The sequence below is a fragment of the Pantherophis guttatus genome, chromosome 2 (genome assembly GCF_059756535.1).
Source record: "Pantherophis guttatus breed Tessera chromosome 2, ASM5975653v1, whole genome shotgun sequence".
NCBI classification, from domain to species: Eukaryota; Metazoa; Chordata; class Lepidosauria; order Squamata; family Colubridae; genus Pantherophis; species Pantherophis guttatus.
The window spans coordinates 57262052-57287308 of record NC_142064.1 but is presented as its reverse complement, the minus strand read 5'-3'; the positions used below and the strand labels follow the sequence as shown (position 1 = coordinate 57287308).

At 37.9% G+C, this 25257-nt stretch overlaps 1 protein-coding gene across 2 annotated transcripts in view; it reads left to right on the top strand.

Annotated features, from left to right (window-relative positions):
- FBN2 (fibrillin 2) overlaps positions 1–25257 on the top strand; it is a 125622-nt gene that overhangs the window by 86384 nt on the left and 13981 nt on the right. For both annotated transcript variants that reach the window (XM_034410004.3, XM_087886020.1), the window contains exons 36-53: positions 529–651; positions 2612–2773; positions 2999–3067; positions 3884–4009; positions 5254–5379; positions 6507–6659; positions 8331–8399; positions 8850–8975; positions 9906–10031; positions 10405–10530; positions 13106–13222; positions 15219–15347; positions 17388–17507; positions 18153–18278; positions 23426–23578; positions 23976–24041; positions 24227–24352; positions 24479–24598. In XM_034410004.3, the coding sequence (XP_034265895.2) occupies positions 529–651; positions 2612–2773; positions 2999–3067; positions 3884–4009; positions 5254–5379; positions 6507–6659; positions 8331–8399; positions 8850–8975; positions 9906–10031; positions 10405–10530; positions 13106–13222; positions 15219–15347; positions 17388–17507; positions 18153–18278; positions 23426–23578; positions 23976–24041; positions 24227–24352; positions 24479–24598 (2163 nt within the window). The remainder of the gene's footprint in view (positions 1–528; positions 652–2611; positions 2774–2998; positions 3068–3883; positions 4010–5253; positions 5380–6506; positions 6660–8330; positions 8400–8849; positions 8976–9905; positions 10032–10404; positions 10531–13105; positions 13223–15218; positions 15348–17387; positions 17508–18152; positions 18279–23425; positions 23579–23975; positions 24042–24226; positions 24353–24478; positions 24599–25257) is intronic.

The following is a 25257-nucleotide window of genomic DNA, read 5'->3' as shown; positions in this document are numbered from 1 at the left end:
TAATACTATAATAGCTATGAAATTCAGTTATATTTTATATAATTAGATTTTGGTTAAAAGAAAGAATTCTGACTTGTTTTTTCATTATACTAATCATTGCTAGAATATGAGTGGTGCCGTGGCCTAGAGTGAAGATACTCACCTCCCGCTCGGAGGTTGAGATTCAATGCTAGGCAGTGACCGATGTTTCTCAATCAGGAAATATCTGCAGCAAACTCCACATAGGCATCAAAAGGGCATCTGACCAGTAAATTTTCAGTTCCATTCAGTCACCCTGAGTCCACCCCAATAAAAGGGATAATAGGGTCATAAAAATAATTTTAAAAAATCATTGTTAGAATATAGCCATGAAATCAAATAATAATGAAATGTTGATTGGTTCAGTATTTCAGAAACTGGTTGAGATTAATAGGTTGTGTTAAGTAAACAGTTAAGAAGGAAGTGTGTTTATTTTTTATTATGAAAAAAACCTAATGAAATGAATATAAAGGCTTAAGATTAATTTCAGATGCACATTTTTTACTTTAGATATTGATGAGTGTGCTGATCCTATAAATTGTGTCAATGGCTTTTGTGTAAATACTCCCGGAAGGTATGAATGTAACTGTCCTCCAGATTTCCAGCTGAACCCAACAGGAGTTGGCTGTGTTGGTATGTAGAATTACACATATAATTATTTTATTTAAATGGAGAAGGAAGACTATCATATGGATGTCGGTATGGAGACAAGAACAAAAATGACAACAAATGTTTCATGATGCAGATGATTCAGATTCATTAAATGTGCTAATCCAGTGGGATTGGCTGACAAGGTTAATTTCTAAAAGTGAAGCATTGTGTTCAAATTGGTTCTTGAGGAACAAATTAACAAGTAGAAAAATAGCAGGTTATAAAGCAACTAGAAATAACCATAAGTATAGCTTATGACTGCACTGTAATTGAACTAAAAACTAAAAAAACTAAAAAATATATTATTCTACACGTAAAATACTACACATTTCGAGATGTTATATACTGTATGTTTGTGTTACAAATACAGCTTTATTACATGGTGTGTTTTGTGATATGCCTGATGACTTTACTTGAATAGAATAACAGAGTTGGAAGGGACCTTGGAGGTCTTCCAGTCCAACCCCCTGCCCCCAATTTCAGACAAATGGTTGTCCAATCTCTTAAAAACTTCCAGTGTTGGAGAATTCACAACTTCTGGAGGCAAGTTGTTCCACTGGTTAATTGTTCTAACTGTCAGGAAATGTCTTCTTAGTTCTAGGTTGTTTCTCTCATTGATTAGTTTCCACTCATTGCTTCTTGTCCTGCTCTCAGATGCTATGGAGAATAGCTTGACTCCCTCTTCTTTGTGGCAGATATCAGAACACAGCTATCATGTCAGCCGTAGTCCTTCTTTTCATTAAACTAGACATACCCAATTCCAGCAACAGTTCTTTATATGTTTTAACCTCCAGTCCCCTAATCAGAGAAGAGCATTTTTTGTTGCTCTTCTCTGCACTCTTTCTAGAGTCTCAACATTTTTACATTGTGGTGACTAAAACTGGATGCAGTATCCCAAATGTGGCCTTACCAAGGCATTATAAATGGTATTAACACTTCACGTGATCTTGATTCTATCCCTCAGTTAATGCAGCTTAGAACTGTGTTGGCTTTTTTGGCAGTTGTAACTATCTCACAGTTATTACTAATGAGCGAGGTACCACCTAAAAATATGAAAGAGAACATATTTTTAGGTTTAGTATCTAGGTTAGATGAAAAAACAGCCTGATAGTCATAGTCAGTGCTTCATAGCCATTACAATAAACAAGCTGTACTTTAGCTTGTTTATGTAAGTCTTCTTGGATTAAAACATTTGTGGAATACCTTTCTATATTGAATACATTTCCCTACCTCCAAATTGTTTCCTTCATGGTGCAGAACACAGGAGACATAATTGGTGTTCTACTTTCCATCTCTATTCTGGTGCTGTTAGGGCTGTAGCTAGAAAAACCAAATGCTGTTTTCTTTGGGCTAATTACCCATAATGTTACTTCCAATGGCTATGGAAAGTTCCTTTTGATAAATACATAAGTACTGAAAATGTAGACTGTTATTTTGATTTAGGGACTTGGGAGTGTGCTGGGTACAAACCAAACTAGGAATTACCCATAGTCATTTTCCAACATTTCGTTGATAAACATAGGGTAATTTATAAAACCTAAACTTTGTTTCACAAGCTTATGGAAATAATGAAATGAATTTATTGCATCTTAATATGAATGGAGCACACGGGCTGTAGGAGTAAAATATATCGTTATCATTTTCAATATCATATCTTGAAGATAGCCAGTATTTACAGTATATAATAAATGTGAATTCATCCATCCATCCATTCTGCCTTCAACCCAGTAAAGAATATTTATGGTATTAACAGCCTTATTAAGAAGTTTTAATTTAACTTAATTGGATTTAAATTGAAATAATAATAATAATTAGAACTGGTCACTTTAGTCATATGCTATTTGTTTGTTTGTTGTTTATTTAAATTTGTTCACTGCTCTCTACAGTGTCATTTTAATGACATGCTGATCAACACCTCTTTATTTTCTTTTGTTCTGTCCAGATAACAGAGTTGGCAACTGTTACTTGAAATATGGACCAAGGGGTGATGGAAGTCTGTCCTGCAGTACTGAAATTGGTGTTGGAGTCAGTCGTTCTTCTTGTTGCTGTTCTTTGGGAAAAGCCTGGGGGAATCCCTGTGAGACATGCCCACCTGTAAATAGCAGTAAGGAAATGACTCTGTTAGATGGGAGGACAATAACCAATACAGCAGATAAAATGGCTATATACATAAGCCATAAGGCTTTCTATAAACCAGTGCTTATGAGGAATCAAACATTTCTCTGAGGTGATACATCACCTTATCAAAGTTCCTTGCTATGCTTCTATCACATGTCAAATTAATCTTCATGACTTGGTTTTATTCTTGGTTATTTTATTTAATCCCTAGGTGAATATAATACCTTGTGTCCAGGAGGTGAAGGCTTCAGACCAAATCCCATAACAATTATCTTAGAAGGTATTTTTGTTTCTTTCAATATAACCACCATGGGTTTTGCTGACAGTAGTCAGATTAGTCAATTATCTATAAAAGGGAGATTTGCAAATTGAAGTTAGAGAGAAAATACTTTCAAATTTAGAATAAATTTACAATAACATTTTTAAATATAGATGGGAAGATTGATAAAAGTTTGTGATGATAATTCAACCTTTTCCATTTATATAATTTTTCCATGATTTCACAATTTCCTTTTGGAATGCTGAGGCCCTCAGAATTTCATGTTGGATTTGCCTAGTCTTACTGTTAAAAGGGAATAAGGACGTTAATATTAGTTGCCCAAATTTTATTACTTTTGGTATCTCTAAGGAATTTCCATCATCCCTTCAGAAAAAGAATAATTAGAAATATGAATTGGCAACTTTGTACTTGATTATTAGTTCCTGCTGGAAGACAGAAAAAGGCTCAAAATGAAAAGTTATTGAATATGTATTCAAATTACTGCAAACAGTCTAAGATTGATTAAATCAAATTAATAAAGCCAGAAATTAATAGTAAGTATGATTTAATTCTAATGATTTTGGTAGGAAAATCAAATTTGCTCAGTATTTTAATATTGTACTTACCACTTATATTTTTCCATCCAAGATTATGAGAGTTAAATATTTTCTTAACTTTTCATGGGTAATCATTTATTTGCAGTTTTCCCCCCAGATCTTTGTAATAACAAAGTAAGCAGATTTATAATAAAAACTAAAAGCATAAATTAATGATTTAAAAGTAGTCTTTCATGTAATTTTTATCAGCCAAGAAACATGGCCTTCTTTTTCTTCACAGACATTGATGAATGCCAAGAATTGCCTGGTCTATGCCAAGGTGGAAACTGCATCAATACTTTTGGCAGCTTCCAATGTGAATGTCCCCATGGGTACTATCTCAGTGAAGAAACACGTATCTGTGAAGGTGAAAATTCTTATTTTTCCTTACAGCAGGAATGGAAAAACAATACTCTTAAGCAATATTTTGTCCCACAACCATTTTCCTCTTGAGAATATTCTATATATATTTAATGTGGAGTCATAAATTAAAGCTTGTGGGTTCTAGCTATTCTGCAGATCCCATTACTGAATTTCTTATAAATAATAAAAATTGAATCCTGACTTCTTTGTATTCTGATATTAACTCAAATAACCCAATGGGATACAAATTATGTCCTTTCCCATGAAATTTCTTCAAAAATAGGTTCAAGCAATAAGTTCAAAAATGTATTTAGATCACTGTCGTATGCAAAGAAAGACAGATTTTAAATAATTTAAGAAAGATTCAAAGGACTTAAAGTTCTTAATTTATACTAATTGCAGTATAATTCACTATAAACCACAATTGATATACTTAAGTTTAATCTATTGCTATACAAACTCTAAATTAATTTTATTTGATTCAAAGTCAGTATGTTGTATTCTTTTTTCTGTTTTGAAATAATGACAACTTGATCTATGTAGGTAGTCATTGACTTAGGATCGATCGCTTAGCACTCATACAAACTTACAACAGACCTCCTCAGAGTTATTTATGACCCAGATTCACATGATTACATTTAGGGCACTTAGTAACTAGTCTCATTTACAGCCATTTGCAATGTCCTATGGCACATGACCATGATTTATAACATTTTTTGATGGAAACTGGTATTCATTGGTTAGCTGGTTTTCAGCAAAAAAATGCCATTGCAGACAATAGAGTCACTAACAAATGTGGCATTCACTTAACATGTCCAGTCATATGGTGATCCGCTTAAAGATTAGCACAATTTACAACCATAATTCCAGGCTCAATTGTGGTTGTAAATTGAGGAATACCTGTATAAGGCCTGTAACAGAGAGGGAAACTTGTATCCTGAGTCAACGTTTTTCCAACCACATACCTGTCAGGTTCACATAGTCATTTTCAGTGAGAATGTAGCATAGGGAAAACGTACTATTGATGTACTTTGTGGATCATTTAGTTAATGTTGACTTTTAAAAGATGAGTAAAATTTCAAACACAGGATTAAGAGATTCATTATTTGTACCTTGAGAACTTTGTAATAGAGTATGGAAGTTTTCATTTCTTTAATCTATTCTATTTTTAAATTTTGCTGATTTGTTATTATTTGACATTTTACTTATTAAAATTAATTTTGGTGGTTGATTTCCCCTACCCCCCAGATATTGATGAGTGTGTTGCACATCCTGGTGTATGTGGTCCTGGGACATGCTATAACACCTTAGGAAATTATACCTGTATTTGCCCCCCGGAATATATGCAGGTGAATGGAGGACACAACTGTATGGGTATGTTTTCACATTTATGTACTATATTTACTTTCTTAAACTCTTAAAATATAGGGCCAGTATACATTGATAATTATTTCTATACGTGCATTTTTTAATTTCATCTTATTTATGTCCTGCCATTGTTATTTTTTTATAAACAACTCAAGGCGGTGAACATACGTTGTACATGCAGAGACTATAAGTAAGGTTTGCATCAAAGCAAAATATTTAATATATAGAAGCATCACATGGAAAATCTTATTTAAGGTCAACTAAACTATTATTTTGTGCCTTAGAATTGGCATGGACTCCTAGTGACTATCTGGAAAAGTCCCTGAAGTTTTATTGGCAAGTTTTCAGAAGTGGTTTGCCATTGCCTGTTTCCTCAGGTTGAGAGAGATAGCTAGCCCAAGATCACAGGCAAAATTAGAACCATGGTCCCTTGGTGTAATAAAGGTATATATATAGTAAAGGTTTACAAATATACCTGGAACTCGTATTTTTAAAATAGTTTGTAAAGTAAAGGTTTTATATATTTTATAGTGTTATTCATATTTATTATTAATTAGTGTGCAAACGTATATGTGCACATACACATATAAGTATCCCCCAAACTTCATATCTTTTTTAGATATCCTACTTATAAATTAAACCAAACTAAAACATTTTATACTTACTTCTGTCTAAATTACTTTTGAAACAATGAGTATTGGAAGAAACACATTTAAAGTAGAATCTATAATATAAACTGTCCAATATTAATGATGCATTTATAATTCATTCTTTATTCCTACTTTCTCTGATTTGTAATTAAGCCAAATTTTTGAGTTAGAAGAGGCCAGATTGATCCAATATAAAAAGAAAAGTCATATGAATCTCAGCTTCCTTGATCTTGTTTTTCTTCTGGAAATTCAGAACAAAAATTAACCAGTATCTCTATCATGGCTAAGTTTCTTGTTCCTGTTCTTTTCCTCATCCGCTTTAATAAATCATGGGATATAAATACGGCTGACATATTTTCTGCTCTGTTTCATATAAAATTGAGTTTTCTTAGATCAAAATCTCTTAGCATGATAAATACTGAACTAAACATTTATTGTACTGGCCAAGATATTTTTAAAAGCACGTGATTTTTATATGTTTAGATATGAGAAAGAGCTTTTGTTATAGAAGCTACAATGGAACATCTTGTGATAATGAACTGCCCTTTAATATTACCAAGAGAATGTGTTGCTGCACTTACAATGTTGGGAAAGCCTGGAACAAGCTGTGTGAGCCATGCCCAGCTCCAGGGACAGGTAACAATTTATTTACGTTTTCTTGAGCAATTTATATTTAAATGATACATTTGAGTGTCAGATTGGTATCATGGTAGCTTTAGTATGTTAGCCTCACTTTCAATTTCACAGCAAGGAAGAAAGTAAATTCTAAAACTTTTCTCTCTCTCCAGTATTGTGTTTTGTTCCATGTACAATTAAACTTGTTAAAATAAAAGTTCTAATTTTTAGATAGTAGTGAAGAAGGCTGTTCTCCTTCAGTTATTTATTTAATTATTTGTTTGTTAATTTATTTGCTGCTTATCTCGCCGTGAGGCTAACTAGGCAGCTTACAATAGTAAAAACAGAGAAATGAAAAGAAATGTAAACCTAATAGTAGCTAAGTAATGAAACAATAAAATAAAGAATAAAAATACAGTAATATGACATTAAACGATGGCTGGATGGGATCAGTGAATGCGGGGGGAAGGTGGGAAAATTAGTAGCCACCTCCAGTATGGTACTGTGCCATTGGGTCAATTGGCAGAGTCAGGTGTCTTGCAGAAGGATAGAAGAGTAGATGCAGATCTCACTGTATGGAGGTAGGATATTCCAGAGAGCAGGATTAATGGTTTCCTCTCCATTGCTGTATTTTGATAGGAAAACTGAATAATTCAAAAAAGGTAGGAATTCACAATTACTATCTCTTTCTACAATCCTATCTTGCAGTGTCTAATCAGTAGTTAATAACTGGATTATTTTGGTTGAAGGAAATATTCCTATATGGAAGGCAGAAGTTTATAATGAAATATTTTCTTCAGAATTACTGGTTTTTACATTTCCTTTCTTATTGATTTTGGTATTTCTTTTGCTAATCTAGGCAAGAAAGTACTAGATTAGTGATATGAAGCAACTATTTTTTTTAAAAAATATTGAAATATAATTCTACTACTTTTAAAAATAATGGTATATTTGTCTAAGTCTTGCAGTGAATTTTATTTATTTTCTGCAATATGCATGTTATTTTCTGGCATATTAAATATGTTATTTTAGTTAACTTAGGGAATACTATCTTTGTTAGTGTTTGTAACAAATAAAATAAATCATTTTAATTATAAACAAAAAAGAATTATAAGTGGCTTGAACAAAGAATAAGGAATAAAATATTATACAGATGTGAATTTGGCATATCATAAGAATAATATGGAAATCCTCTGCAGTGGTTTTATGAGATAATATATTGTGCAAAAATAATTCTTTAAAATTAATTATATTTATAAATTAATAAATACAATATACATATACAATCAGAAGTTATGTCCTTGTTGGCTTTATTCATATATGGAACATCACAAATCTCAAAGATAATCACTTTGGATTATTCTGGATGTAATCTTATTTTCTTCTCATACCAAATAACTCAGACATTTTTTTTCAAATCAGTTCAAAACTTGGATAAATGACAGCCGTACAATAGCAGAGAAAGAACAGAAAAAAGCTTTCAGTCTAGAGAAGAATTTGAGGATTAAAGATGAGCTTTTATTTGATAGGAGTTTCTACAGGTCCCTGGAATATATACTTAGGCTTGGCTCAGAGGAATTTTGATACCATTTGATAGTTATTAATTAAATACAAGGATTGTAAAATCAAACTATGAAGTAATTTTAAAAGACTTGCAATAAATATAAGTTTTTCCCCTTTTTGTTACTTAAGTTGAATTCAAAACATTATGTGGAAATATTCCTGGTTTCACCTTTGACATTCATACTGGAAAAGCAGTTGGTAAGTCTGAAAGCTGTGTGTTTTTTAAACTACATAATTAATAATGTAAAACAGTAATAAGCAAACCTATTTTTAATTACTTTTTAAAAGTCAAGTCAATAATAAAATTCTGACTTCTGTTGCCTGCTGTTTTGGAAATTACAATGTTTTCTCAAGAATCTCTCCAAATTGTATTTTGAAGATAAACTGAATCTCATGCTGATATTTACATACATAGACATGCATGTGTCTGTCAGCTTACCATCCCTCATTAAAATGAGTCATTTGAAATAAAATACATCTATATATGCATCTCTGCATGTATGTAAACAATTATTAAAAAAGGAAAACCTACTCTGATTCCCTATACTTCTACTTTTTATGTATAATTTTTATTAAAGCTTTTAAACAAATAAAAGTATACTAGCATATGAGCTCAATACATTTCATTAATTAATGTTCATTTTTCAGATATTGATGAATGTAAAGAGATTCCAGGTATTTGTGCAAATGGTGTTTGCATCAACCAGATTGGAAGTTTTCGTTGTGAATGCCCCACAGGATTTAGCTACAATGATCTGCTCTTGGTCTGTGAAGGTGATGTACTTTCTTGTATAGCCTGACCATTACAGCAATTGTATGTGTTTCAAGCTGGTGCAAATGACTGAGTGTATGCATTGACAAGTGTCTGCAGATTTTATACACTTGCACTGCCAAATTACCATTATCTCACAATCATCTAATGTGTTTAAGTGGGCCAGAAAAAAATGCATAAGATGAAATACCTGTGGAATGTTAGTGCATATTCCTCCATAATTTGGAACTTTGTGAATGTTTCTGTTTGTTGAAAAGATCAAAGGAAGCTTGTCTTTGAAAAATAGATTTTATTTTATTTTATTTCATTGAATTTCTGGCTTGCTTTGTGCCAGAACATTAGTCTTGTTTGTTAAATTTTAAATCTTATTCTGAGTTACAATTCTTTTCCTAATATAAAGACACTGTATTTTCACTTATTGCACGAAGTAATGTTTATCTTCTACTTAGGGAAAAAAGAGAATAATGACCCTCTTTATAAGCATCAGTGTTGCTTATGAAATGTTATGTTGATTTTCCTATTGTTTGCTATATTATAAGCAAAATTATAGATTTAGTCAATAATTTTTAATACTGATAAACTTCTAATACTATTTTTATTTATTATTTTAAATATATGTTTGGGAACATATGTATTGCCTTTCTGATGACATTGTGGTATTTTAATTAACAAGTAAATTAAAATATTTATATTTTAATAACATATAGGTACTCTAAGATACTAGGCAGATAGATTGATTCGAAAGGCATTTAGGTTTTAGATTTCAGCTGGAATGTAAAATACATGTTTACCAAGATTAAAATTAATGGAATATAAACATCCTTTACCTGATTCATATTCACTGTTCCTTGTTCAATATAGGAAATATCTGAAGTTTTCATTGTGATAAAACACATATATTGATTCTTAATCATGGATTATTGATGTTACAGATATTGATGAATGTAGCAATGGTGATAATCTCTGTCAACGAAATGCAGATTGTATCAATAGCCCCGGTAGTTACCGCTGTGAATGTGCTACAGGTTTCAAACTTTCACCCAATGGTGCTTGCATTGGTAAGGAGTCAGTTATGGTCAGCATGTTGCTTAATTTTCATTTTAGTTACGTATTTTCCAGTTTTCTATACTGAATTTGCATTTCATTCACCCCCTTTTTAAATACATAAACAGAAAAATGTAGTAGGGAAATTGGTGATGTAATTTCCTTCAGTATAGCTAATATGTTGATTTTAACATGCACAGAAAATAAAGCTTGTTCAAAGATTGCTGATTCAGAGAATAGAGCTTTTTTTGTAGAACAATTTTGTCCAGGGAGTAGGCTTTGACTCTAATAATCATTAACAGATTCTAAAAGTGGAATTACGAGTCATAGATAAATCATAACACCATAGATAAATATATGCATCATGTGTTTTATGTTTTGTTTTAGATCGCAATGAATGCCAGGAAATACCTAATGTATGTAGTCATGGCACATGTGTGGATAAAGAGGGGAGTTACTACTGCATCTGTCAAAATGGTTTTAAGGCATCCCGTGATCAAACAATGTGTATGGGTATGTGAAGAAATATATAAAATTATTAAATTATAAATCTAAAGTACAGTATTGCTATGCTGAAGATAGGATGGCAACAGTAAAGTATAATAGAGAAGTATAAGTTTCATATGCACACATAAAATGTAATAATTAATATGTCAAGCTTTGTTACTTACCAGGGGTACAGAGATTACAATTGTCAGAATTCCCAGATAGACAAATATTGGTTAAGACTGTATTATATGAATAAAATCAAATAACACTGTTGGAACTGAACATCAATTGGCATGAGAAGATCAATATAATACCCAGTTACACAGTCTGACATAACTATGAATCCAGCTGAAATTATGTCTTAGTCTTCCTTGGAGGATTTAAGGGAGAAGGAATGGGCTTATCCTCAATTCCTACAAGCTATAATAGCTATGGATGCAGAAATTAATACCGTAGTTTCTAATAGCATTTCTTCTTTGGTCCTGTGTGTTTTTGTGTTCCCTTATATGAAGCAACTAGGCAGTTATTCTTGATCTCATAATTCCTACTAGAAGAGCAGGTGGAGATCTTGACCTTTGCACAGCCTCATATTGTACACCAACTGCAACCATCCAAACTGCAGAAATTTTGCAAAAGACTATTTTACATCAAGACTGGTGCATGAGGCTATCCTTGAAGACCATTCAGAAGCTATTCTAATTGAGAATGCAACAAGTTGAATAGTCATTGGGGTGTCATGGTTGGTTCATACAACCCCACTACTTAGGGAATAATAAATAAATAGGGTAATAATTAGGGAATAAATATAAAATGTCAGACAGTGACTAGACACACTAAGAAGAACCACAAGGGGGTCCACTCAATTTCATCCAAACATTTTAATATAGCAAAGCTTAAAAGAGGGAAACTGGACCCTACCCTTCTCATGAGAGAGTATGGATTGGGTTCTTGGGAGAAGGCAGTATTGCAAGTAACTCAGTCCTATGCCATGTAGGGCTTTAAAAGTGATAGCGCAGTTTACAGAGCAGCAGTGTTACATGAATGTAATGAGCTATGCCACCCTGTGCCACTGCACTCTGAACCAGCTAAAACTTTCAGATGGTCTTCAAGGGCAGCTGCATATAGAGCATGTTACAGTAATCCAATCAAAAAACAACTAAATATATAAGTATGGCTTCCCAAGCTAGGAACAGATGAAACTGGCATACAAGATATACTTGTGGAAAAGACCCACTAGCCATAATTGCCACCTGCTCTCTGAGAAATCCCAGATTGCACATGTCTGAATGGGACAGTACCACTTCATTCAGAACCAAAGTCAGAAATACTCTAGCTCCCAAATCCAGGGAATCCAAATCAGTCTTAGAAGGCTTCAGCATTTGGTGAGTCACTGATACTACTCTAAGAAGCAAACTGGTGGATGCTTCTACAGCCAGAAATCCAAAAATTGGAAACCTTCCAAATGTACTGTCCTATAAGATCCTGACATCCCATTGATAGACCACAAATGACACCCTCTGTCAGCAGTGTTGCAATTAGCCAGCAATAGCGGATAAAATCAAAAAATGGCAGCTGAGATCATTTGTTTTCCGTAAGTACCCATAAATTACTCTGGAAGACATTCCCTCACAGATAGAAAGTTCAGTCCAGAGGTTCTACATAAGGCAAATATAAATAAAGGCATAAGGCAAATAAAAATATCCAATTAATACAACCCATTTATACACTAGATTTAAATCAAGCTAAAACCTCAATGAAGTACAAAGCATTGTAGCAAGGCATTGTATTAAACATCTATAGTCCTACAGACTCATAATACTAGGGTGATCCAGTTCAAATTTAAAGCCTTAAATTTGTACAATACAAATATATCTGTAGGACCACCACCTCTCAGTGGAATCTGCTTACCCAATAAGGCTGAGCAGAGAAGCCTTACTGCGGGGCCCAGCTTCATGACTGCATGAACAGCATACCCATGGAAATAAGGATGACTTCTTTGATAGCTACTATCTCAGAATAGAATTTAAAGTGTGGGTGTTCTACAAGACTTTCGGGGATGCGTGGTTTTTGAGTTCCTCTTGAGGTATAAGATACCGTGTTTTCCCGAAAATAAGACCCCGTCTTATATTTTTTTGAACCCCGAAATAAGAGCTTGGCCTTATTTTTGAGGAGGTCTTATTATTAATTGAATTTGTATACCGCCCTACTCCCGAAGGACTCAGGGTGGTGAACAGCCAGATAAAAGACATATAATACAAATGTTAAAAAGCATTAAAATACAATTAAATAATTTGGCCCGGAAAACAAAATTTAAAACACCCCAAAGATGGGGTTCCTCTTGCCATCTTACCTGATTTCCAGCTCTGTCTCCCTAACCCTAACCAGAGGAAATGGGGACTGGCTGCGCATGTGTTTAAATATTTTCAGGGAGGGCTTATTTTCAGAGGAGGCTTAGTTTAGCGCATGTGCATGCGCTCAAAAGCCCGATTGGGCAGAATAATTTTCTGAGAGCCATATGAGCCTTAGTAAAACACATAAAGAAATAGAAAATTAATTGTATTGTGAATAATTGTTTGGTGTTAATGTTTTCTATCTATAGATGTAGATGAATGTGAAAGACATCCTTGTGGGAATGGAACTTGTAAAAATACAGTTGGATCATATAACTGCCTGTGCTATCCAGGATTTGAGCTAACTCATAATAATGACTGTATGGGTAAGAGAATGAATAAATAGTACATATTATCATTTAGAAAAAGTGATGATATATTACTATCAAAGAGAAAAATGGAAATGACATAATATTTATTTCAGTCCTGCAATCAGAAAAAAATACAATAATCTTTCAATTTTATAAATTTTATTGAGCAGTGTAATTATGATTATACTTTTAACTAATCAAAATTTGCATAAATTTTGGTTGTCATTTCTCAGTTATTTCTTTGTTGTTGTTTTACATGGCCTATTGTTATATTTCAATTCTATCAGTTTAGTCAAACAAAGCTCTTGATAAGAATATGAGAAAATATGAGGACATTCTACCAAAATTTCTTATGAGTCAAACTGAGAAGATCTCTAGTTGGCTCACACTTGAAATAACAAATATTCTGTTCCTTTCCAAAAATGTTTTTTTCTGGATTTGGAGTTTTACTTGTAATCAAATACAAATAAGTCTATTTTGGGGGGGGGAATTACCCAAGAATGTGGTTGCTAAGCAGTTGCAGTTAGACAGATTTGAGAATAAAATTGACCCTAATTGCCCTGATAGATTTCCTTTTGTTGGAGAGAAATAGAAGGAGTGCAGTGCTGATCCTGCTTGAACTTTTAGCACTAAGCACAGAATCTTTGGAATCATTTCTGTGGTGAAAATTGTGATGTTTTACCGTGGATGGTTTCAGAGAGTAGAATTACATGGTTGCATTTCTATTCTGGCATCTATATTGTAGAATTCCACAGAGTACTATCTCTACTATTGAGTTACAGTATTAACCTCTTTTTCATATATCAACATAAACTATATTTGTACTCCCCATTGCCAGTGAGGCCCTGTCTCTGTTGCATCTATTTAATATCACTGCCAAACTGAGATGTTTTGGTTTGTAGGTATGCCAGACAGCTAGCCAAGGTGATTGTGTTTATTCTCTGATTTGCTGCCATATCCCTTCAGCTTATTCCCAGCTGGCAGTTAAAATATCAACCAGAGTGCTATCCATTTGCCCAACCAATGCTTCCCCCCAAATTGGAAGATTTTCTTTCCTCTGCTAAACTGAAACACTCTTCTCATTTTCCACTATCCAATAGGTGAATATGAATGGACTGTTTCAACTCAATTTAACTCTTCTTGTGCCTAGAATTTTCATGAATTGGATAACACACCTGATGCTGGTACAAGTTATTAGGGCTATGTGCAAAGACTTGAAAGGTTCCTTTGCTTCAGTCAAAGACCTAGTCAAAGCAGCCTCCCTTTGAAGTTCTGCCATAAAGTCTGATTGTTAGGGTTCCAAGTAATAGTCCCTTAGCAAACAAAACCCCAAGGCAGATGAATTCCTCAAAGAATAGGTTTATTGGAAAAATCATATTGGCACAAATCTGGTAAAAACCGACACTAAAGGTTCCCACAGTTTTCACCTAATTAAAAGAGAAAGTTTTCCCACAACCCCAAACAATCAGTCACAGGGTTGTGATCAAGCTGTCTGGTGACCTCACTTCTCCTTCCACAGTCCAGGTGTGAGAATGTCCTTGGTTCTCAAGAGAAAATATTTTATTTTGGCTACACAACTCCCGTTATCTCTAATTCCCCCTCCCTCTCAGCTCCAGTGTGGCAACAGTGAAACTCCAATATGGCTCCGGTCAGGTCAGCTTCAGGGTTGACAGTGGCAGCCATATTGGCTTTTGTATATGCACTAAAGATAAAGATCAAAATTTATATACAAATATTTCTGGTTTTCTGAATATATTTCTTTGATATATGAAATATTTAAAAAAAAGATGTCTAGTAATATCTATTCTTAAGTAATCCATATACCTTAAAATGCTCGAGAGATTATTATTTTTATATACAAGGACCTCATTCTTTACCAGCCATCTTTTTCCATTTCCATGATTTTATCCATTAGCTGTGTTTATACCTTAATATGGTAACTCTGGCTATATATGCATTTCATTGTATTGAACTCATGAGAAATACCTAACTTTTTCTTGATTATTTATAGATATTGATGAGTGCAGTTCCTTCTTTGGGCAGGTGTGCAGAAATGGAAGGTGCTTTAATGAAATTGGTTCTTTCAAATGTTTATGTAATGAAGGTTATGAACTTACTCCGGATGGCAAAAACTGTATTGGTATGTATAAAAGCAGTTATTGAGTGCCCTATGCTAGTACAATGCAGTGCACATTTAATCAGCTGCACTGGACATTGTGGAATATACTTTTACATATATTTTATAATATTCCTCTGGGTTTTTTATGCACCACTCATAGAACTGTGCAATTATTTTATTTACGTGTTTATTTAAATTTATTGGCTGCCCAGCATTTAGCTATTTGGGATGCAGATTTGAAGTAGCTTAATTTCTGTAGGATAAATATACCATTAAATTTCCATGCAAGAGATCTGATTATGCACTATCTGCAGGGACTGATTTTAACATTAGATATAATTTTTTCATCTACAGATTTAACAGTTCTTTCAGCCATGACACTTTCTTGAAGATAGCAGTTCTATATAGATGAACCTATTAGAAAAGAATCCAGTGAATTAGTGATAGAAATTGGGGGAAGTTCAATGAATTTGTGTACTTTGTTTATTTATTTGTTTGTTTGTTTGTTTGCTTGTTTGTTTGGACTTATATGCCGCCCTATCTCCGCAGGACTCAGGGCGGCTCACAACAATAAACAAAAACAAACAGACCGCTAAAAACAAAGTCCATGATAAAATTGACAAAAAATTAAATAAAACCCCATTAAATTCTATTAAAAACCCAATCAGTCTAGGGCGGCTAGATGGAATAGCCACGTTTTCAGCCCACGGTGGAAGGAGTGAAGGTCGGGGGCCACCCGGAGTTCCAGAGGGAGTTGATTCCAAAGGGTGGGTGTGCCTACAAAGAAAGCTCTCTCCCTGGGGGTCACCAGACGACATTGTCTGGCCAACGGCACCCTGAGTAGGCCCTCCCTGTGTGAGCGCACCGGGTGATGAGAAGCTGTTGCTGGCTGCAGATGATCCGCCAAATATCCCGGGCCTAAGCCATGAAGGGCTTTATAGGTGATTACCAGCACCTTGAATCTCACCCGGAGGGCAACCGGCAACCAATGCAGGTCGTGCAGGACAGGTGTAACATGGGAGTGTCGGGACACTCCCATCACTACCCGCACGGCTGCATTCTGCACTAGCTGAAGCCTCCGAGTGGTCTTCAAGGGCAGCCCCATGTAGAGAGCATTGCAGTAGTCAATACGGGAGGTGACAAGCGCATGAGTGACCGTGCTTAGGGCATCTCGGTCCAAACAAGGGCGCAACTGGCATACCAGGCGAACCTGAGCAAATGCCCCCCTGGTCACGGTCATAACATGTTCTTCCAAATTTAACCATGAATCCAGGAGGACGCCTAGGTTACGCGCCCTGTCTACAGGGGGTAACACTTCACCCCCTATAGCCAGAGATGGAATATCTTGTTCGAGCCGAGATGCCGGTACCCACAGCCATTCAGTCTTGGCAGGGTTGAGCCGCAGCCTGTTTCTCCCCATCCAGATCCATACCACTTCCAGGCACTGGGACATCACGTCGAGGGCATCACTGGGCTGGTTCGGGGTGGGTATCATCAGCATACTGATGATACCTCACCCCGAAACCACAGATGACCTCCCCCAGCGGCTTCATATAGATCTTGAACAGAAGAGGAAAAAGCACCGACCCCTGGGGCACCCCACAAGTGAGGGGCCTCGGGGCCGATCTCTGTCCCCCTGCCAACACCGCCTGTGAGTGCCCCGAGAGGTAAGAGGAAAACCACCGTAGAACAGTGCCCCCACCCCCAGCCCCTCGAGGCGTCGCAGCAGGATAACATGGTCCATGGTATTAAGGCCGCCGAGAGATCTAATAGGACCAAGACAGAGGAATATCCCTTGTCCCGGGCCCTCTAATTTGCCTATTGTGCTTGTAGATTTTATGTTGCAGTAATAAAAGTACTGAACTATCAATAGAAATTAAAATTTATCCATATCTATGAGAGTCGTTAAGTGATTATGGGACAGTCTGTCAACTGTATCTATGCCTGCTTCTGTTATGGACAAATAATGAATCTTGCTTTCTATGATGGCAATATAAATGTAAGAAATAAATTCAATTCAGAATCCTTAAATTGCCCCTTTTTTCCCTCCATTCTATTGAGATATTAATGAGTGTGTAGTGCTTCCTGGCTCATGCTTTCCTGGGACATGTCAAAATTTGGAAGGATCATTCAGATGTATCTGCCCACCAGGATATGAAGTAAAAAGTGAAAGCTGCATTGGTAAGGCTGCCTTTTCTTTCTGGAGATGATTTGCATGGTAACAAAACTGTTTATGGAAATAAAATTTAATTATTGTGCTACACACACAAACAGACACGTCTGTCTGCGTGTGTATGTGTGTGTGTGTGTGAGTGATCTGTGATACCAGAAACATACTGACCTTCATGTTTAAGTAACATGATCTTTCAGATGTTGTTCCCATGCTGAATAAGTCTTATAGAAATTGTAGTCAGCAAGCCTTGGACCATCACACATTTCCTGTTTGGTCTATATACTCACATTAGTTATAGGTGGCCTGTTTCTTTATGGTGACTTTTTGGAACTCAGGAGGCTATATAACTATATATTTTATAAACATCTGCATTGGTTTCTATGAACAAATTTTCTTCTTGAATGCAGGACCTGCATTTTTTAAAAAAAATTGAGATGGATGCTATTTTTGTATTCAGCAAAAAGTGTCTTTGATAATTATCTATCAAAACAGTATCTGAAGCAAATAAAAACAAAATGTTTTCTAATCTAAGAAACATGTGATTTTAAAATTTCTTTTAACATATTATACCTTGAGAATTACAACATCTTCCATCCACTCTGGTTCAAAGGATTCCAATAAGGAAATATGTAATGTTTTAATTATATTTTCAGATATTGATGAATGTAATGAGGATCCAAACATTTGCTTATTTGGATCCTGCACTAATACTCCAGGAGGATTTCAGTGTATCTGCCCTCCAGGTTTTGTAATATCTGACAATGGTAGGAGATGTTTTGGTAAGTATAATGGTTATAACAGGTAATAATAATAAACTCAAATATTATGAGTGATTAAATTAACAACAATATGGAATCTTGTTTTTTATTGAATAAAACCATTTCTATCTCCCCTTTCCATTTAAAATTTTATCAGAGTAGTTAAAAGGGTCATTAAAATAACAAATTATGTAGATATGAAGAGTAAATGTAACAAATTCAGCTGTACATGCCTTTTAAAAATTAAGCAAATAAACATTTAAAAGAAATCTCAGCATATTAAATATCTGGATCTTTAGCAGAATTGACTGAGGGGAGTGCAATGTTCAACGCAACCTTTATTCGATAACACAATACGAGAACAACATTCCCGCGTTTGACAGCTCCTTTTATACCGGCTGTCAAAACCCTGGTAACCAATCAGAACAGTTTCAACTTTCCTGCTTGTCGCTAGGGGGAGCCGACTAGCGACTACGCTCAATATGTAACACCCCTTCCCACCAAGCGTGCGCATGCGTAGTCATTTAAATAAGCAGGCCGACGCCTAATCCGCCTCGATCGTTGGGGCACAGTTGGCAGCGCTATGTCCCCTAAGGGGATAGAGAGTGCCTCATCTCCCTTAGTTGTAGGCGCCTCTGTGCTATTCCCCCCTGGCAGTACATCGGCCTCCCTGGCGTCAGGTAAGTGTGGAGTGTTATTTTCGTCAGGTGTGGGAATGGGAATTGGCTGGTGGGTCCCTTCGGCGGGCTGTTCCATTTGAACTTCGGTTGGTTGGCCTGGATTTGGGACTCTTATGCGCAGTTGGTCCTGATGGCGCCACCAGGTCTTACCCTGACCCATATCTACGTGGTACGAGCAAGGGCCAGCAATGCCCCCGATCTTCCCTGGGAGCCACAATGGTTGTCCAGTGTAATTCCGGGCGTATACCGGGTCACCTATTTGGAATGCCTTATGCCAGCTCCTGGAGTCAATGGGCTTGGTCGGGTAATGTTGGGGGTGTATACGGTCTAGCGCTGTGCGCAATCTCCGGCCCATTAGTAACTCCGCCGGGGTCTTATTTGTAGTTTGGCATGGTGTGGTGTGTTGAGCGAACAGGTAGTTGTCCACTCGCTCCTGCCATCCCCCAGGACCCAACCGCAGTAATGCTTCTTTGGCTGATCTTACGGCCCTCTCAGCACATCCGTTACTAGATGGATGGAACGGGGCTATCAAACAGTGTCGGATACCGTGTGTTGCTAGGAATGTCTCGAAGGGAGCGGCCGTAAATTGGGGCCCGTTGTCCGACACCATTAAATCGGGCAACCCGTGCGTAGCAAACACCCGTCGGAGAGCCTTAATTACAGATTCAGCTGTGATGGAATGCATCAAGATCACTTCGACCCATTTAGAAAACGCATCCACCACAATTAAGAATGACTGCCCGTGGAATGGGCCCGTGATATCAATTTGTACACGAGACCAGGGGGCCCTTGGCTCTTCCCACTCCCTTGGGGGCTCTCTAGGTGGCATTGGGCGACTATCCTGGCACTGAGGGCATTTGGCAACCCACGCTGAAATGTCCTTATCTAAATGTGGCCACCACATATAACATCGACCCAGTGCTTTCATACGGACAATGCCCCGGTGACCCTGATGGAGTTGAGATAACAGTGTGCGTCGTAAAGGGGCTGGCACCATCACCCGATGCCCCCACAATAAACAGCCATCGAGTTGCCTGTCTGCAAACGGTTTCAGTTCCTCGGAGTATGGACCCGGCGGCCAACCCCTCGCCATCCAGTCGAGGACACGGGAGAGCACAGCGTCCTTGGCAGATAAACGGGCAATGTCCAGGGCAGTGACGGGCAAAGGCGCGCTGTCAATCAAACAGATAGATGAGGCAGGAACAGGATCAGCCAGTAGAGTAGGTAGGGGGCAGCGGCTCAAAGCGTCCACGTGAGCGAGATCCTTGCCCGGATGATGTACTAAGGTGTACGAGTAAGCAGACAGGAAGGTTGAATAACGAGTCATCCGGGGCGGTAAAATTAACGGTGCTTGACGGTCACCGGCAAGGATCCCGAGCAGCGGCTTGTGATCGGTGACTAATAGGAACGAGCAGCCGTAGAGATAGTGGTGGAAACACCGAACCCCTGCAACAATAGCCAACGCTTCCCGGTCAAGTTGCGAGTAGTTGCGTTCAGCAGAGCCGAGAGTACGGGAGAAATAAGCAACGGGAACTTCTCGGCCGCTTGGCAATTGGTGGCTCAAGACAGCGCCCACCCCGAACGGGGAGGCATCACAGGCCAGTACTATAGGCAAACGGTCAGAGTACTGGGCCAACACAGAGTTAGACACAAGGAGCCGTTTGACGGCAGTGAAAGCGGCGGCTTCCCTCTTACCCCAAACCCATGGGGCCCTCCGGTCTAACAGGCGGTGCAATGGCTCGGCAATGGACGCTTTATGAGGAAGGAACATAGCGTAAAAATTTAAAAGGCCGAGAAAAGCCTGTAGATCCGCTTTGCAGCTAGGGGGTGGGGCATCCACGATGGCAGCTGTCTTAGTAGGAGTAGGGTGGAGGCCAGCACTGTCAACGAGGAATCCCAGGAACTCCACCTGTGGTACTGCAATCTGACATTTGGCACGGTTCACTTTGAGCTCCACAGAGTCAAATTGGCGGAGGACACTCCGGAGCCTGACCATCAGTTCCGACTTATTGGCGGCTGATACCAAAACGTCGTCAAAATACGGCACGACCCCGGGGATTCCCTGTAAGACCTTCTCCATTAAACTTTGGAAGAGCCCCGGGGCTACACTGATGCCAAATTGCAGGCAACGACACCGGAAAGCACCTCGGTGCGTAACGATTGTCTGGGCCTCAGCAGTCTCATCATCCACCAGCAACTGCTGGTAGGCTTGGGCGAGATCCAGCTTTGCGAAAACTGACCCCTTGCCCAGGGAATGCAGGACATGCTGGACTACAGGGACAGGATATGCGTGCCCCAGGAGGGCCTTATTGATGGTCGCCTGGTGGTCCGCACAGATGCGGATTGAGCCATCTGCCTTGATAGGTGTTACTATAGGTGTTTCCCAGTGGGCAAAATCAACAGGCTCCAAAATTCCTTGCGATATTAGTCTATCTAATTCAGCATCAACCTTCGCTTTAAGAGCGAAAGGCACCCGCCGAGGCTTAAGCCGGCGAGGTGGACATTGAGGGTCTAAACTAAAAGACACCGGTGAGCCCTTATAGCAGCCCAGCTTGCCATCAAATACGGCGGGGAATTCCCTCACTAAACAGTCTAGCTCAGACAGGATGAAATTGACCCCCTGAATTGTCAACCCTAAAGCCTCAAACCAGTTAAGACCTAATAAGCTAGGTAACGGGGCTTCAACTATCACTAGAGGTAACTTGCCAGAGAAATTTTTAAACTTAATCCTGAAATACCCACAACCCACAACAGGAATTGGTTTGCCTTGGTAATCCCTCAGGTGGATATTACAGGGGGTGAGGCGGTTCTTAGCTAGGTGTGGCACCAGTCTCTTCACCATGCTCCATGAAGCGAGGGACGTAGCGGAGCCGGAATCCACTTCCATCTGGCACGGTTTACCCTCAATTGTCACCGATATGTGGATCTTTTGGCGGACTGGCACAGGTGTCGCAGAAGATACCATGTTTACCGCAGCTGGATCACGGCCTCGGTTAGGGTGGTTATACTGTGTGTTTGGCTTCCTCACACCACTTCTCCTGTCCCAGCTGGGCAGCGCTGCGGAAGCTGTTACAACTTGTGGTGATTGACACACCCTAGCAAGGTGGCCGCGATGCCCGCAACGGCGGCAAACGGCCTCCTTGAAGCGGCAGGCGGATCGTGGGTGGGGGCCACCACATCCTCTACATTCCAAATTCGGTTTGGGGGATAATCGGACTGGCTTGCGCTCATCTATAACTCGATTAACAGCCTCATCCACCTCATAATCGTCCTCGCTATCATAGTTTGCCGTACTGCAATGGACGGGTTCCCCTTTTGGTTGGCTCCCACTTTGGCCCTGGGGAAAGTCGGCTAGGGATAGAGTGGCAAGCTCTGTGGCACAAACTTCATCTAGTGCCTCTTGGAATGACAGCTCGGGCTTTGCTATAAGCCGCCGTTTTAAGTTCTGGTCTCTCACACCGCTGACAAGCCTATCCAATAAATAATCGTCCAAATCAACAAACTGACAATGACGAGCCACCTTCCTCAGCGCGGCCACGTACTGGCTAATTGATTCCCCCTCAGCCTGGTCTCGGTGATAAAAATGCTGCCGTCGGGCAATTTGTGACGGCGCTGGGGCGTAATGTTTTTTAAGTTTATTCATAAATTCGTCCCAAGTTCCCGCATGAATGGACTGGGGAGCCATTAGTGTCATGGCGGTGTCGAACATTTCGGGACCGCAAAAGCTCAGGAAATAGGCCCTCTTCCGTTCGCTCAACAGATCCCTATAATCATTTGCGATGAGGAAACACTCAAACCTGGCAACATATGCCTCTCACGATTCCGTTGCTGGATTGAATGGCGCGAACTGCTGTGGCGTAGCCATCGTCCATTCACTCACGGTCCCCTCAGAAATTTTTTCTCATCCAATTTCCGTCACTGCTGACCGGCCCGACAGCGATTCTCACTAATGGATGTCTCCGATCAGGGATATGGCAGATCCCATCCTCGTTGCCACTATTAAATATCTGGATCTTTAGCAGAATTGACTGAGGCGAGTGCAATGTTCAACGCAACCTTTATTCGATAACACAATACGAGAACAACATTCCCGCGTTTGACAGCTCCTTTTATACCGGCTGTCAAAACCCCGGTAACCAATCAGAACAGTTTCAACTTTCCTGCTTGTCACTAGGGGGAGCCGACTAGCGACTACACTCAATATGTAACACAGCATACTTCATGATATAGGGTTGAATAGAAAAGTAAATGTTGCTAATTAAGTATGTACTAATTAACCCTAACTAGGACTAAAGAGAATTGTGATTAGTGAAAATTATTATTGGTAATCTACACTAAGGCTTGATCAAAAACATGGCAATGTAAGGTGAATTACTATTTCCTACTGATAAAAATATCTAAATTGGAATATTTCCAAGTAAGAAGCCTGGATTAATTCATTCTTAATGTGGGATTAATTACAGTGGTATGACTTTTGATTTCTCTTAGATACTCGACAGAGCTTCTGCTTCACTAACTTTGAGAATGGGAAGTGCTCTGTGCCAAAAGCATTTAATACCACCAAGGCAAAATGTTGTTGCAGCAAGATGCCAGGAGAAGGTTGGGGTGATCCATGTGAACTGTGTCCTAAAGAAGAAGAAGGTAGTAAAAACATTGCAAAGCTTTTCAAGACAAACAGAAAACAAAACATGAAGCCAATACATAGTGTCTCCATTTATAAAACCACATCCTAAATTAAAATATTGGATCTCACTCATCAAGTCATATATGAAATTGGAATAGAAAAACATGTTGGAACCTATCATAGAAAAACTTTCTTCATCTGTCTTACACTAAATGCTGAGCAGTATTACAGCTATAATTACTGATTACATTTTGGACGTACTCTCTGCTTAGCTGAATTCTTTATACAAGAGTAATTGGAAAATTTCCTTGATAGAATGTGTTGAAAATGTTATTTAAATTACAGTAGAGAGTTTAAAATATTGCTTTGTATATTCTCTCCTTAGGAAGTGTTTCAAAAATTTTCTTTTAACAGTTGCTTTTCAGGATCTGTGTCCATTTGGCCATGGAACAATACCTGGAATAGATGATACACGAGAAGGTACTAATTTCCTTCATTACCGCTCCACTAAATATCACTCTTGTTTTATATAATAAAGGAAATTGTGTATAGGATGGAACTCTTTTAAAATAGGATTTATATACTTAATTAAGGGAAGTGAATATAAATTTTATTTCAAGAAAGCTTCTCTGCCTCTAAAGATTTGGCATAACTTTTTCCTTTAGATGTCAACGAATGTCTGGAGAATCCTGGTATTTGTTCCAATGGACACTGCATAAACACTGATGGATCATTCCGTTGTGAATGTCCCTTGGGGTACAACCTTGACTACACTGGAGTGCAATGTGTAGGTGTGTGCTGATTCTGTACTGCACGTTGTTTATATATTGCATGTTTTGTAACCCCTAAAGTTTATAAACTTGGCTTGAATTTCAGTTTTAAAATACAATAAAATTGTTCGGCCTATTATATTTTAGATACTGATGAATGTTCCATTGGTAATCCTTGTGGAAATGGCACATGTTCCAATGTGATTGGTAGTTTTGAATGCAATTGCCTGGATGGATTTGAACCTGGGCCAATGATGAATTGTGAGGGTAAGTTATAGTATGTTTTTTATACACCTGAAGAGTGTATTTCAACAACTAGCTTGCTCTGGGTACTTATTTTTAAAAGAGAAAAAGAAGATGGTAGGACTGTAGCAAGTTTTCAGTTAATTGTATTGTTAACTGCCTGGAATTAATCAGTTCAGCTTTAAGACGGCCAGAACCCTCACAATATAGCAGGAACACAAACAACAGCATGTCTGTGCGTTCCTGCGTGTAGAGTGGGCTTGAGAAAGTAAAATATATTCATCTGATGCATTGAGGCCTAGGGACGTCTGGGCACTGGTGAACTAGTGAGGTGTCTCCATTATTACTAGAATAGCAGTTAGACTTATATACTGCTTCACAGTGCTTTACAGCCCTTTCTTAAGTGGTTTAGAAAGTCAGTTTATTGCCCCCAACAATCTGTCCTCATTTTACTGACCTTGGTAACATCCCTTTCCCTTCTTCTTTGTTCTAATTATGTTTTATTGTTTTAAATATTGTTGGATAATAATGATAATTATTTTAGGTATTTATTAATTATTTTAGAAATAAAAAATCCTTGTATGACCAGTACCCTAAATTTTGTTTGTTGAGAAAAGACTTCATTAATTCTTATCCCAATCTCTTTCCACACATAACTGCACTACCCACAGCATTAAGAAAAG